At 40.4% G+C, this 16,784-nt stretch overlaps 1 protein-coding gene across 2 annotated transcripts in view; it reads left to right on the top strand.

The window, feature by feature from the left end:
* The window catches only part of MS3_00008269 (uncharacterized protein), a 69,468-nt gene that overhangs the window by 47,535 nt on the left and 5,149 nt on the right, over positions 1-16,784 (top strand). Inside the window, exons 13-16 of one of the 2 annotated variants that reach the window (XM_051216627.1) lie at positions 10,061-10,212; positions 12,283-12,362; positions 13,127-13,164; positions 14,630-15,276. In XM_051216627.1, the coding sequence (XP_051065217.1) occupies positions 10,061-10,212; positions 12,283-12,362; positions 13,127-13,164; positions 14,630-15,276 (917 nt within the window). Of the gene's footprint in view, positions 1-7,727; positions 10,213-12,282; positions 12,363-13,126; positions 13,165-14,629; positions 15,277-16,784 lie in introns of those variants that run through there. The other variant, XM_051216628.1, reaches the window with a different exon arrangement.

Genomic DNA, 16,784 nt, shown 5'->3' with positions numbered 1-16,784 from the left:
CCAAATTCTACCTAAGACCTCAGTTAATCTTGCTGCTAATACTGGACCACCATCCTTAAAAATCTCAGGAGTAAACCTGTCAGGGCCTGCTGCTCTCCCTCGTTTCAGATTTCCTATGGCTTTTTCAACTTCGTAAAGGGACGGAGGACTTACATTAACTTGCCATTCAGGTTGACTGGAGATCGTGGGAAACCGAAGTGTGGCTGAAGGCCAGTTGAACTGATCCCTAAAGTGTTCTGCCCATCGATCCAATCTCCTGGATTGAGAATGAATAATATGTCCATCTTTCTCTGAGATTGTTTCGCTAACGGTCGGGTTCCTAATTCCGGTTTCCTTAACGAGTCTGAACAATTGTCTGCTATTACCTATTGCCGCTGCCTTTTCCATCTCTCTTGCTTTCGCTACCCACCACTGTTCGCTATCATTGCGTAGACTTCTTGTCAGCTTGCGCTTAAGCTGACTCCGCTCTTCATTATGTTCAGAGCCAGGTGGAATGAGTTTTCGAGCATCTATCAGTGCGATAGATGCTGCTGAGATCCAGTGTTGCTCCCTAATTTTACGGTTTACCTTACTAGCAGATATCACTGCTGTTTCCACAGCTTTTCGGATATCGTTCCATGCTGCCTCGGGGTGGGCATCACATATATGGCTGCCTAACTGTTTTCCTAGTTGTTCCTGAAATATATTCTTAGCTTGACTATCATTAAGTAGGGCCCTAAGAGGTTTCCTTGCAGGATCTTTCCTACGTCCAGTAAGACGCAAGCAAATACGCGCTCGCACTAGAGCATGATCTGAATCTAGGCATGTGCTCCAGAATGAGCGACAGTCTTCTATCGAGCCCCTCCATCGGTGGCTGATAGCGATGTGATCTATTTGGGTCCAACGTTGGGACGAATTAGGGGGTCGCCATGTTAAAAGATGTTTTTCCTTATGCTTAAAGTTAGTATTTACAAGGAACAGGCGGTTATCTGAGCATAGCTGCAACAGACGGTCGCCATTATCTGTTCTTTGAGCCACGACACCATAGGATCCACCTAGGTGTCTTTCCTTATCGCTTAGTTTACCTACTTGAGCATTAAAGTCACCGGCCACTATTACTACATCCGAGCGCTTAGCTTTTCGGAGAAGGTCCGAAAGCTTTCTGTAAAACTCATCTTTTACATCATCTGAGCTGCAGTCAGTGGGAGAATAGGCAGAGACGACGAAGAGGCAACGACGAGTGTCCCTATCTTTCCGGATTCTTACTGTTCCGTTCAGTCGGACAGCGCACAAACGACTGTTTACTGGGATCCACTCTAAGAGAGCTAGTTCTGCCCTAGGACTCAATGCTATACCTACGCCAGCGAGGCCACGGGAAGCAGAATCAGGGCTTCCAGATACACGAAGCGTAAATCGAGTCGGTTCTTTATTTTGGCATGGTGAGGTCAAATGAATGACGCTACTTGGATCCTCTATGCGCGTTTCGGAGACGCAGCACACATCGATGGCGCGAGATTCTAAAGTCCTAGCTAAGGAAGCCTGCTGTCCTATTTGGCACAGTGTTCGTACGTTAAAAGCTCCTACGTGCAGTTTAGAGCGTGGTTTCAGGAGACCAGGAATGGCGTTCCACGTACTCGAATCGTTTGCCCTAGCGGTGCGAGGTGATAAAGAGACGTGAGGAGGGTTAGTCGGGAGGATAAGAGAGGTATTAGGAGGTGTAGGAAGGATTTGAATGTGACCACCTTGGTCTCTTGTGCTGTTACGGGTATGAGGGCTGATGTCACTTCCCGGCTGCACACACCGTGGAAGGGTATTTCTTGATGAACCTGAAAAGGAAATTGGATTAGTGTTGGTCTTGACGACCTGGGAGCGTGACCGCAGAGCCCAAGGGACAACTGCTTGAGGCCGGTCGCGCACGGCCTTTTTGTGGAAGATTTTTGACGTGTTAGCTCCGTTCTTCGAAGGGCCTTACCGCCGGAGACGGAAATCCGTGAGGTAAGGTGAGGTGTGCATTTTTAGGGTCGACCTTTTCTAACCCCACCCCTCCTTGTGGGAAGGCAGCATCGCTGTCATGCTGGTTGTCCGAGGGAAACACCTTACTGCTGTCACACCTCTCTACAGTCAGCAGTACGACTTCGCCCTCAGACCTTGAGTTGCTGCTTTTAGTCTTACCGTTCGCCAATCGACCTGCCTGGCATGGTAGAACCTGCAGGAACATATGTTCCAGCCAATATAGCTCGGTTGGGTCATCACGATAGGCAAGCCCGACCACCGCGTCAAGGTAGCAGCTTCGATCGGGCGGTAGATATAGACTACTTGGTTGAGCTTTATGCGACTATCGTAACCAGTGGTTGGAGACTGGTTGACAAGGCTCAGAATCGATCACCATGGCGTAGGTGTATACACTCTTTGTCTTCGCTTAAACCGTGAGAATAAAATTCTTTTATATCTTTCTTCCTACCTACTAATTATTTGCTCCTGTACTATATACAATCTATTTTTAATAAATTACTGCCATTGAATTAACTACTTGTATGAATTTGATGTTGGTCTTCTTGTGCTAATGAGGTGTGACATTGTGGACCGATGCATATATATGCCCTCAAATGCCCTGGTACGGCCGAGAGTGGGGAGAGTCCGCTCTCCCTCTCGAAACGCTCTCACATGGTCACGCATATATAGCCTCTGTCATGGAAATCCTACTCAATGCCTTCTCGTGACCGGTGCGTTATTCACGAAATTGAGAAGGGCGAAAAGCCAATACTCGGCGTTTTGACCGGGTTAGTGGACACGAAGAGTCCATCTAGGGAAGTTGGAAGACCATGATTCTAAACCAATGGTGCACATGAACTGGCTCCAGTATCCTGAGGAAACAAATGGCGCATGAACCAATCGTTGGTTACCGGCTACCATGGGACTGCATCTCCTTACGTTGCTCTACTGCCTTGTGGATTAGACCTTTAGGTTGAATGCTCTGGGTGTGGCCCCCTAAGAGAACCACCTGCTTCGGTTTGGGCACCCAGGTAGTATCACAGTCCTCACAGATATCGAATGAGATTTGTGTGGCGCATATGTATTTGGTGCCTCCTTGTACATACATCTATGTGTTCAAATAATAATGCCTGGTCGTCCATTGTAGCTGACTAACTCTAATGTAATGAGTAACAAATCATTTCGCTAATTTTAAGAAAAAAACATATACTCGTGAAAGTGTTATCTTTTGTAAATACCTAACTATAGAGTTATTAATTCATTAGAACATTATGTTTTGTCCATTATGCGGTTCACCTTTTGTGATTGAAACTTTAGTATTCTTTTCTTTCTATTACAAACTAATATTGTACATGTTACGAATAAATATGAGTTAATTGTTATACAACTTGAGCACTCGAACACTTGAAAACGAAATCTTTATTACAGTCATCCAATTCGCTTGCAGTGGTGTTTAGCATATTTCAATCCGGAATCTACACATCGAGATTATAGAATGTTCTTTCAAATGATAATTAAATGAAATGTCTTCAGCTTCTTCTGAGCTTCTTTAAGTTCACCAGGAGCTTTCCTCACATTAATACAATTCAAATTAAGATAATTACCCTAAATCTATGTCATTCCGTATATATATATATATATATATACATATATATATATATATATATATATATATATATATATATATATATATATAAACATCGGTACAAGGATACACCAAATAGATATGCACCACATAAACCATTCGATTTAATGTAAGGGCTGAGATACTACCCGGGTGCTCAAACCGAAACAGGTGGTTCTCTTGGAAGGCCATACCCAGAGCATTCAACCTAAAGGTCTGATCCACAATGCAGTGGAGCAATGTAAGGAAAAACAGTCCCATGGTGGCCAGTGACCAACGATGGATTCATACGCCGTTTGTTCCATTAGTATCCCCCGATCGAAGCTGCTACCTTGACGCGGTGGTCGGGCTTGCCTATCGTGATGACCCAACCGAGCTATATTGGCTGGAACATATGTTCCTGCAGGTTCTACCATGCCAGGCAGGTCCATTGGAGAACGGTAAGACTAAAAGCAGCAACTCAAGGTCTGAGGGCGAAGTCGTACTGTTGACTGTAGAGGGGTGTTACTGCAGTAAGGTGTTTCCCTCGGACAACCAGCATCTGAAGCGATGTCGCCTTCCCACAAGGATGGAAGGGGTTAGAAAAGGTCGACCCTAAAAATGTCACACCTCACCTTACCTCACGGATTTCCGTCTCCGGCGGTAAGGCCCTTCGAAGAACGGAGCTAACACGTCAAAAATCTTCCACAAAAAGGCCGTGCGCGACCGGCCTCAAGCAGTTGTCCCTTGGGCTCTGCGGTCACACTCCCAGGTCGTCAAGACCAACACTAATCCAATTTCCTTTTCAGGTTCCTCAAGAAATACCCTTCCACGGTGTGGGCAGCCGGGAAGTGATATCAGCCCTCATACCCGTAACAGCACAAGAGACCAAGGTGGTCACATTCAAATCTTTCCTACACCTTCTAATACTTCTCTTATCTCCCCGACTAACCCTCCCCACGTCTCTTTATCACCTCGCACCGCTAGGGCAAACGATTCGAGTACGTGGAACGCCATTCCTGGTCTCCTGAAACCACGCTCTAAACTACACGTAGGAGCTTTTAACGTACGAACACTGTGCCAAATAGGACAGCAGGCTTCCTTAGCTAGGACTTTAGAATCTCGCGCCATCGATGTGTGCTGCGTCTCCGAAACGCGCATAGAGGATCCAAGTAGCGTCATTCATTTGACCTCACCATGCCAAAATAAAGAACCGACTCGATTTACACTTCGTGTATCTGGGAGCCCTGATTCTGCTTCCCGCGGCCTCGCCGGCGTAGGTATAGCATTGAGTCCTAGGGCAGAACTAGCTCTCTTAGAGTGGATCCCAGTAGACAGTCGTTTGTGCGCTGTCCGACTGAACGGAACAGTAAGAATCCGGAAAGATAGGGACACTCGTCGTTGCCTCTTCGTCGTCTCTGCCTATTCTCCCACTGACTGCAGCTCAGATGATGTAAAAGATGAGTTTTACAGAAAGCTTTCGGACCTTCTCCGAAAAGCTAGGCGCTCGGATGTAGTATTAGTGGCTGGTGACTTTAATGCTCAAGTAGGTAAACTAAGCGATAGGGAAAGACACCTAGGTGGATCTTATGGTGTCGTAGCTCAAAAAACAGATAATGGCGACCGTCTGTTGCAGTTTTGCTCAGATAACCGCCTGTTTCTTGCAAATACTAACTTTAAACATAAGGAAAAACATCTTTTTACATGGAGACCCCCTAATTCGTCCCAACGTTGGACCCAAATAGATCACATCGCTATCAGCCACCGATGGAGAGGCTCGATAGAAGACTGTCGCTCATTCTGGAGCACATGCCTAGATTCAGATCATGCTCTAGTGCGAGCGCGTATTTGCTTGCGTCTAACTGGACGTAGGAAAGACGCTGCAAGAAAACCTCTTCGGGGCCTACTTAATGATAGTCAAGCTAAGAGTATGTTTCAGGAACAACTAGGAAAACAGTTAGGCAGCCATGTATGTGATGCCCACCCCGATGCAGCATGGAATGATATCCGAAAAGCTGTGGAAACAGCAGTGATATCTGCTAGTAAGGTAAACCAGAAGGTTAGGGAGCAACACTGGATCTCAGCAGCATCTATCGCACTGATAGATGCTCGGAAACTCATTCCACCTGGCTCTGAACATAATGAAGAGCGGAGTCAGCTTAAGCGCAAGCTGACCAGAAGCCTACGCAATGATAGCGAACAGTGGTGGGTGGCGAAAGCAAGAGAGATGGAAAAGGCAGCGGCAATAGGTAATAGCAGACAATTGTTCAGACTCGTTAAGGAAACCGGAATTAGGAACCCGACCGTTAGCGAAACAATCTCAGAGAAAGATGGACATATTATTCATTCTCAATCCAGGAGATTGGATCGATGGGCAGAACACTTTAGGGATCAGTTCAACTGGCCTTCAGCCACACTTCGGTTTCCCACGATCTCTAGTCAACCTGAATGGCAAGTTAATATAGGTCCTCCGACTTTTTACGAAGTTGAAAAAGCCATAGGAAATCTGAAACGAGGGAGAGCAGCAGGCCCTGACAGGTTTACTCCTGAGATTTTTAAGGATGGTGGACCAGTATTAGCAATGAGATTAACCGAGGTCTTAGGTAGAATTTGGGAACTGGACGTAATCCCATCTGACTGGTCTCAATCACTGATTGTGCCAGTCTATAAGAAAGGACAAAAGTCCTCTTGTGACAATCACAGAGGAATCAGTTTGACTAATATAGTGTCTAAAATATTAGCTTCAATAATACTTCGACGCCTAATCAAAGCTCGTGAAGAACAGACTGGAGAAAATCAGGCTGGTTTTCGACCTGGACGTGGTTGTATAGATCAGATATTCACACTACGTCAGGTTCTAGAACACAGACACACATTCAGACGACCCACAATGGTAGTATTTCTCGACCTTAAGGCGGCATTCGACTCTGTTGATCGTGAGGTTCTATGACAGTGTTTGTCACTGAAAGGAGTACCAAAGCAGTACATTAACCTTATACAGGCTCTCTACTCGAACACAACTGGTCGAGTGAGACCTTATGGCGAACTGTCATCAGAATTGATTACCTCAAGTGGTGTTCGTCAGGGTTGTCCACTCTCCCCATTCTTGTTCAACTTTGTCGTGGACGTACTTCTAGAGATAACACTTTCCTCATCTAGATTTCCAGGGGTTGAACTTCTACCGGGAGGTTCACTTGTTGACTTAGAATATGCAGATGACATAGTTTTATTTGGTGAAGACGCTGACAAAATGCAGAGTCTTCTGACCACTCTAAGCAACAATGCAAGCATGTTCGGGATGAGATTCTCTCCCTCGAAATGCAAAATGTTGCTTCAGGATTGGGTTACATCGACACCCGAACTAGTGATAGGGAGTTAAGTAGTTGAGTGTGTCGACCGCTTCACTTATCTTGGAAGTCTGATCAGCCCTCGTGGTCTGGTGTGTGACGAAATCTCAGCACGGATACAGAAGGCTCTACTAGCTTTTGCCAACTTGCGTCATTTATGGCGTAGGCGAGATATCCGTCTATCAACCAAAGGACGTGTTTACTGCGCAGCATTTTGTTCCGTCCTACTTTATGGCAGTGAAACATGGCCGGTAAGAGTAGAGGATATCCGTAGGCTACTAGTATTTGATCATAGGTGTCTTCGAAACATTGCTCGTATATCATGGGACCATCGATTAAGTAACACAGTTGTTAGAAAACGGGTACTAGGTAAGGATGGAAAATCAATTGATGACGTAGTGAAACTTCATCAATTGAGATGGCTGAGACACGTGTTACGTATGCCCAACGACCGACTGCCTCGACGTGCGATGTTCAGTGGTATAGGAGTAGGTTGGAAGAAAGCTAGGGGTGGCCAAACCAAAACATGGCACAAGTCCATGAAGTCACTGACAAGTGAACTGAGTCATGTTGGTAGGTGTAGACTACCTGGTTGGGGACCGCGAGATGATAGCAACCGATGGTTAGAGACCCTGAATGACATGGCTCAAAATCGTTTGCAATGGCGCAGGTGCATCCACTCTCTGTGTTCTCTCAAATTCTAATCTTCTGAATTCTTCATGTCCTTTTTTTCCTCTTTCCAAATTTCTTTCACTGGATTATACTCTTTAAATAACATCTCCAAACCCTAATCTTCCCGATTACTGCTTATACTCTTGCTACCTCTACCACTATGGGATTTGAATCGGCAACTGCATCTCTGTGTTAAGGTGGTGTGGCAACTCGAACTGATGTACGTACGTACGAAGTTCTACGTTGTTACTGACTGACTGACTGACCATTAGTATCCTGGAGCCCTTGTACACCTTTGGTTTGGAATCAGGGTTTTCAAACTCCCCTAGATGGACTCTTCGTGTCCACTAACCCGATCAAAGCGCTGGATATTGGCTTCTCGCCTTCCTCAATTTCGTGAATAACGCACCGGTCACGAGAACGCATTGAGCAGGACTTCCATGGTAGTGGCTGTGAGAGCATTTCGAGAGTGAGAGCTGATTCTCCACACCCTCAGCCGCATTTGTTCTACAAATTCATTTACACCATCATTCGAATCTGTATACTGATATAATGAATTAGGATGTTTGTATTTTTCTTATATGAGCTCCTTTAATTGATTATCATACGGCTTATATTTTCTGATTGTTAAAATTCAGGACTACATTTTACCAGTCTTTTTTTAACAGACTGACACCTTGATATCACTCTTGGCTATTAGTGGATTAAATCTTGTAATTATTTAAATGCTTTCTTATTTAATACTCTTTGACTATGGCACTTCACTCAACCTGACACAAATCAGAACAAGGAACTGTAACAATAGTGTAATTAAAATACCATTTTGAATAGTATTTACCATAATAAAATTTTACTGTTTTCTCAAATAGCCGACTAACATTGATCACCTTAAATACAATAATCATCATGTTCGAATCTGGTTCTTGTTCTCTTTAATTTAATCTTCTGGTGGCAGGTAATCCACTTTCGATTTTTGTAACATAATACTTATGTCTGTCAGTATAAGCAGCATACACCACAGATGTGCTTATATGTGATATTTAGGTTTTCACTCGCGTGGACATTTTTCATAAAGGATAATGATATTTTTTTCAATTCTCAGTGTATGTATTGTGAACTAAGAAAGAGTTCTAGATAATTTGAAATGTATGTCTTGGGTCCAGGATATCCTGACCGTTGTTGCCACCTTGACGTGGTGGTCGGGCTTGCCTATCGTGATGAAGCAACCGAGCTATACTGGCTGGAACAACCGTTCCTCAAGGTCGTACCATGTCAGACAGGTCGGTTAAAGAGAGGTAAGACTGAAAGCAACAAACCCAAGGTCCGAAGGCGAAGTCGTACTGTTGACTGTACAGAGGTGTGACAGCTTGACAGCGATGCTGCCTTCTCACAAGGAGGGGTGGGGTGAGAATGAATTCCGAATAAATGTATTTCATACAATCTTTGATCCAGACAAAATATCGGAGAAGCGAATAGAAGAGAGTGAAGCAAAATGACGCGCAGTGGAGTAGGCTCGTTAGCCAACTCCATTTAATCAAGCGTTAATCAATATTGTCAGTCACACAAAATTAGACTACAGACATGTGATGAATGAGACAAAAGGGCACATACATATACGCTCATATAAAAACAGTCTAGATTGATAAGCGAATAATTAAGAAGGTCAAAATATGACTTGAGTAGAACGAATATATTGGACTGTGCGAAAGCTAGAATAAGGTATTTAGGCTTAACATAATAACCAACACTACAATTATTCACCGGTGTTAATGTTTAAATTCAACCAATCCACGATATTGCGCGACCACAACTCTATACTGATAATTATCATGCGCTGTTGCTACCTTGACGTGGTGGTCGGGCTTGCCTATCGTGATGAAGCAACCGAGCTATACTGGCTGGAACAACCGTTCCTCAAGGTCCTACCATGTCAGACAGGTCGGTTGAAGAGCGGTAAGACTAAAAGCAACAAACCCGAGGTCCGAAGGCGAAGTCGTACTGCTGATTGTACAGAGGTGTGACAGCAGTAAGGTGTTTCCTTCAGACAACCAGCATGACAGCGATGTTGCCTTCCCACAAAGAGGGCTGGGGCTAGAAAAAGTCAACCCTAAAAATGCACACCTCGCCTTATCCCACGGATATCCGTCTCCGGCGGTAAGGTCCCAAAAAGTACGGAGCTAATACAAAAATTACCCTTAAAAAGGTCGTGTGTGACCGACCTCAAGCAGTTGTCCCTTGGGCACTGCTGTCACGCTCCCAGGTCACTAAGACCACCTCTAATCCAATTTCCTTTTCAGGTACCTCCAGAACAACCCTTCCACGGTGTGGGCACCTGGGAAGTGATAACCGCCCTCATACCTCTAACAGCACTTAAGACCCTCATAATCCAGGATATAATCATTTTGTTTTGATTAATTGTTATACATGTTGATTATATATAGTTTTTCGTAATCATTATTCCCTTTAGTCCGAATGATGAGGATTCACCGAACTGCTTAGTTCGATTATCGAAACACCCTGTAAAATCAGGTTATTCAGGACATATCTGGCAAATTGGTAACCTAATCGTAGCAGCAATGAATGGTCCGTATGGAAAGTTTTTAAAATCTCTCATTCAAGGTAATTTGTTAATATATGACTGCTGCTATGCATGAATATCAACTACTTTGATTAAAAATTAGTAACTTCATCAATATACTTTCTAATTTTACCTTTTACTCTAATGAGGAATACACATTTGCATTTCAGATATTACACCTTCTGTATAGTTATGTTACATAGATCTATCCTGGATTAGTTGAAGCTAGACATTAACACCATGGTTTAGTGGTTAAGCGCTCGCGCGCAAGACCGATGGGTCCTGGGTTCAAATTTCTTGAGGGGCGGGATTGTGGATGCTCACTGCTGAGGAGTCCCACAATAAGACGAAACGGCCGTCCAGTGCTTCCATGGTGGTCTAGCTTCAATTGACTGATAATTTCAACTATTGACATAAATCTATATATGTATACTATATAGAGAATTATCAACCAATATATCTGACCTTTTTAAATACTCTATGAATTTTCTATTAACTTTTCAAACCATTGATATCGATGTTTCTTTAATGATGTATTACGATCACAAGATTCATTCACCGAATAAGAACTTTTATGTAAATTCAGAGTTAAAGGAATAGTATGTGTGTGTATGTGTTACACATAGAAAGATATCAATCAATTTAAAACTTATATTCTCACTTGAAGTACAATGTGCGGCTATAATCAATAAATAAGAGGCATTAACAAGTTCAAATTAGGTTCTATACCCTTAAAGTAACTTCTTCATTGCTGTGTTGAATTTTTTCAAGACTGTTACATGTAAGTACGTCTCAATGTAAATTTAAATAGAAAATTGTATTTCTGACATTTCATTATTACAATTTAAACTTGTGTTAATTTTTTTTTATTATTTCGGTCATTTATTTACTCTGAAGAAACATCTTATATTTAGTTACGAAACATCAGAAATACAATTTTCTACTGATTTGGGGATATTAAAAAAAGTCCATTTTCTAGCTTTGCTAGGAAGAGGTCAGCTAAAGTCGGGCCTAGAGGCGAGCCCATGGCTATCCCGTCTATTTGTCTATAGTAAGTATTGTTGAAGACAAAATGTACATTCAGAGTGCATCTTAGGGGCAGTTCCCTTAGGCTATCGTTGAAAGTGTATTTATTGTTACTTGTCGCTGTTTAAATCGTTGATGATAATTACTAAATAGACTTCAACTATAAAGATGTTATACCTATTAAGATAACTCAATAGGTAATATCTTTGTTGTATACATATTTGAGTTTCAATCTATTTGTATTCTATCTACTATTGCATGTTAAACGGGCAGTAATAACATATATCGGCGAGAATGTAATTTATGGATGTACCGATCAGATAGAAGATAAAAGGCGAAATTCATTCATCCATTTAGTTAATGAACGCTTTAAGCATTTTAGCTGATGGGATGAAAACCATAAATCTAATTCTTAACCCTTAACCATCAACAGTAAATCTTAATTCTAGTTCTTGACCATAGTTTATAATCCTCATTTAGTCCTAGTTAGTATGTGGATATTCTCAAGGTCACTTTAGCTTCGCTCAAAGATCTTCCATAAATTATAATCTCACCCATATACCATATTGCCATTTTAGTCAAGGATCTTTTGTTTGAAGTTATTTGCATTGTAGTGTTATGTCATATCACATCTAGACACACAATATTGAGTGGTATGTGATTAGGTTATAAAAACGTTAAAGACTACTATTCGTCATGATATTCTCATCTGAATGTTTTGATATGAATTTGAATCGAAGTGTATAGATATACCAGGATGTAGTTGACGTATGACTGACTGATTGATAACACTCTATATTTTACATTCTTATTTTGTCTTTGTAGATTCGTTATATTTGTCTAACATATACAAACGTTTCAAAGTGCAACCTTTCGATCTTCGTGAACTTTATTGGATCAATCAGATTGATTTCTCTCTAAGTGTTACAATTAATTTTAAATGAATATAATTTCCTCGAGGTTTTGTGTAGAGAGCATAAGAGAACCCGATGTCTCTCGTAATCACTACACTTATCACTTTAGTTTTTATTTTCTTTACAGGGAAAATGTTTAATAATTTTCTAAAATTACTTTCTTTTTTATAGATTTACATCCGAACACTCAAAAACTATGGTCAGATTTTGTCAAAGATCTCGATGGGATCAACTCTGTAGAAGTTGCTGAGGTAAACAGAAGTCCTTCTTTTCTTTTTCTAATTCATTTGTATAGTATACGTTTCAAATTCAACTCAAAGTCACACTGTTTAGTTGTGCAATAATGTTTCTTAACACTCCTCTATCTTATAGTATATAATTTACTATTTCATAGCAAGAAATCCCTCCAGTCGTCTATTCATAATATTTTGAACTTTTAGTATCACATTCATTTGGTATTCTTTGTTTTAATCTTCCCATTGAGGTTTAAGACTGGAATTGATCAGTTTCTTATTGACATATATGCATACTGTGCGTATAACCTCGATATAGCCTTAATTCACAAGCATCATATGCAAACATAGATAATGGCTAGCGGTGGAATCCAGGATACGCATTTCATCCTATTCTCGACTCGTGGATTTAAAATTCAGCCCATTACACAATCAGGTGGCTATCAGGACTCAGTAGGTAAGTGGATAGAGTGATGGCGTTTCATGCGAACGGTACTTAGTTCGAGCCCTATAGGGTACATCAACTCTGAGGTGCATGTACGTCCAGCTGACGAGTCTCAAATAGGACGAAACGCATGTCCTGGATTCCACTGCTATCCACTATCCGTCTTTGCATATAACTGTAGTATCACAGTTGTAACAGTGACCGTTTGTTTAGTCGTTAGTACTGATCGATTTTGTATTGATCACATTCTATATATTTTCCGTTTCTCATAACTTTATTTATTCTGGAACTGTTTCTCCGATAGATTTCATCGTTCCTTTCCTTCTTTTTTTTCTAGACATCTCAATCTGCCATTGAAAATCTTAATCATTCTGAGTAAGTTAACTTCCACTGTTATTTTCTAACCTTTTTCATTTTTGTTCGTTACGTAACATAAGGCCATAGTATTGATTTCAAAATATTGTTATCTCCATAATGAATATTACTTGTTTACACTCATATATATTAGTACAATATAGCACCAAAAAATACATGCTCTAAACCAGTCTCTGAGTAGGCAAATAATGCACAGTGTGGAATTTGCTAGGATGACATTCGTAGGACATGTCCAAGTCACCGAAGATAGTTGACACCGATTGAATTGTGCTCGAGCACACTTTGCTGAATGCATGCATTTATAACGTGTTATTACCATCGGTTTTCAGCAATCCTTCGGAGACAACGGCTTTTGAAATCCAGGATAGTCGTGACACTGTTTGAACTCTAGTGGTAGCCATCATTGATCGGTGGAAGGAGGTATAAGATTTGTTGCTCATTTGATCGCCGGTTCGTGCGTGGCTTCTATGGCGTCTGTCATGTCAGGTAATATGATATTACAAGCACAGCTCCCCAAAAACGTCGGTGCAAGCCTGCTGTATTATTGAAGGAAAACTGAAGAAGTAGTTGGTTTGATAGGATCGATTTACTCATGATCACTTTAGGATCCTCTATTCATGAATCCATTAATCCACAATGACTTCTGTAATGAAGAATCATTTTTTCTGTGTGCTTCATTTTGTATAATGTCAAGCTACACACTTGTATGACCCATAGAAATGTAAGGTTAACAATTCATGGCTGGACTACTACATGACTACATGACCTTGTAAAAATCATTACAGTTTATGTTGAATAGCCACGTAATTAGATCTTCATATTACACTGTCACATCTAAATGCATGTACTCGATTTTTATTATGAAAATTGTGTTGTAATATAGTAGTTTTTCGAAAAGTCACTGATATCTACGCTCCAACCACTTTGGATCGTAACAGTGAAGCTGTAAATGAGAGTTTCCACTCGTGGTGTCTGACAAATTCTCAGCACGGATTCGAAAAACTCGTTTGCCTTTTGCCAACTTACATCACCTATGGCGGAGGCGAAATATTTGTCTATCAATTAAGGGACGAGTATATTGCGCGGCAATTCGTTCTGTTCTCCTTTACAGCTGCGAAACGTGACCATTAAGAGTAGAAGATACTCATGAGCTACTAATATTTGACCACAAATGCCTTCGAAATATTGCTCGCATCTGCTGGAATCATCGGGTAAATAATATTCAGGTTTGATGCGCAGGAAATGATGGTAAATCAGTTGATGAGGTTGTGCCCTGGTCTTACTTTGTAACTGACTGACTGACTGTTTCCACTGGTTAGTTGGATATTCACGAAAAAATATGAACGATCAAAATTATTAGAACGTATTCCACTGTATACTCTAAACAATTCTTTAAAATTAATTAAATCAAATCATTCAGTTCTTCATTTTGTTCTCATTTTATCATTTATCCTTATCAACAAAGTGTCCCATTTGTTCTGGCACCTGTTACATCATCAAATTTAATGCAAAACAAATTATTAGATCTAAATGGAAAATCATCATCTTATTTCTTAGATGATATTGACAATGATAAACATGATGAATATGGTAAAAATAATCATGAATATCTTGCTTATCATCCAGTGATACCAGCATCTACAATAGTTAATCTGCATCGACAAACTATTTTACAGAATTTTATGGATTCATGGTTAGATCCAGATGAAGAATCTGAACATAATGATAATAGTAATAGTATTTATGATCATAATAATAATAATCAATCTGAAGAAAAAGATCAAGTTAAAACACCTGATATCCATATTGGAGTTCCTGGACCTTTAGGAGAAATGTATTTTCATAACAATATTGATAGCGATGATGATTTTTTCAATGGTCGTGATAATGAAGATGATGAAAAGGATGAGAATGACGAATTGGAAGAAGGCAAAGACAATATTCACAGTAGAGGTTATTTTAACATTGAGGAGGACGACGATGACGATGATGATGAAGAAGATCTTAAGTCACCAATTCAAATTAAACAACAACATTCCAGTAAACAATCAATCATTAACACTAGTAGTTCAACATCTTTGCTGCATAATGATTCAAATAAATTAACTGAAGGTGAGTATGACTTGCGTAGGATTATAAATTATCTAGCGGATTTATTCTATATCTTTTATCATTCGGTTGAAATTAACCAACTACAAATGTTTTTAAAATTGGTCGGCTGTAAAATATATTTTTCCAGTACTTCTCAACTTCCTGGTGCTACCTCCCTCGAAATCTTTCTAGATCCCCACTTGTTTATAGTCTCTTCTCGGGATGTATTACTCATTCCTTTCTCGTGGTAGCGTGTTTCCACAGACGTAAGTGGTATTGAGAGTCCAACCCAATATTTGTATTTCATAACTCTATCTGTTAACATTAAGAGTGATTAGCTAAAACAATTAAACGTTCATATTGTTCTGATTTTTTCCCTAGTCATCTATCTCTAAAGTAATATCTCGTATTTCTCTCATGCAATTGACAGCTCTTCCCAGTTGTTATTCATCCTTTTCATATCTGCTCCCGTTCCCCGACGTAGTGTGTTCTTTTGCCTTCCTCTTTCCCACTTCCCTTCAGGATTTCAAGTATAATCCATATTCAATGGTATTAAGTAATCTGTCGACAGAAAAGCCTCTAGACATTGATTGTGTACAAGTTGATATTCGTCCTCAAGATGTGACTGTAATTTAAGAATTATTTCTACCATGTTCAGATCTGCATACTTGTGTTTGGGTCAAACTTTCACTATCAAAGCCAGTGATATTAAGCTATTGCTCCAATCGAGGGAACCAATTTTCCCTGTGAGATTCAAACTCGTATCACCCGACGTCATAGTTTAATGATACATTGTTCTAAGCTTATCAATCTGTTATTGATGTATATTTTATAGAAATAGAGAAATAAATTAAAAAGAATGTTAAACTCATGAATAAAAGAGAAATTGCTTGTACACAGAGTTCCATCTGGAACTGATGAATTGCTCAAGGCTTCACAGTACAATTCACCAGTATCCTTTTTTGTTTCCAATCCCAATTGTTGAATTGTATAAAGTTGATATAATATTTCTTTATTGATCTGTCAACTGTATTACATTCTTTTAAAAGTACTACTATAGTGTCGGTTATCATGTTAAATCCATATACCTTATTCTAGCTTTCCGACAGTCCAAGTTTTATCCATTCTTGAGTCACATTTTGACCTTTTTAATTATTCACTTATCAACGTTGACTATTTTATATGAGTTTATCCTACTCACCACATATTTGTAGTTTATTTTTGTGTGACCATAAATATTGATCAACGCTTGAATAAATCGAGTTGGCTCACATGCTTTCTCCATTGTGCTTCGTTTCGCTCTCTTCTTCGCTTCCTTCGTTACATCTCTCGGATTATCTGTTCCGGTCAACGATTATACACAATATATGTATTGGGAAATCCATCTTCGTAGTTGACTTATTTAATTCCGTTATTCACTAACGCGATCTAAGTCTATAATTTTATATGAGGAATAATGATATATATATCTCAATAGCAATCAGAAACGATCTCATTGGAGTCAGATCCCGGGCCACTCACTGTACTAC

The sequence above is a fragment of the Schistosoma haematobium genome, chromosome 6, assembly GCF_000699445.3.
Source record: "Schistosoma haematobium chromosome 6, whole genome shotgun sequence".
NCBI lineage: Eukaryota > Metazoa > Platyhelminthes > Trematoda > Strigeidida > Schistosomatidae > Schistosoma > Schistosoma haematobium.
Note: the sequence above shows the minus strand (reverse complement) of the source record. Positions and strands in the feature narration are given on the sequence as shown.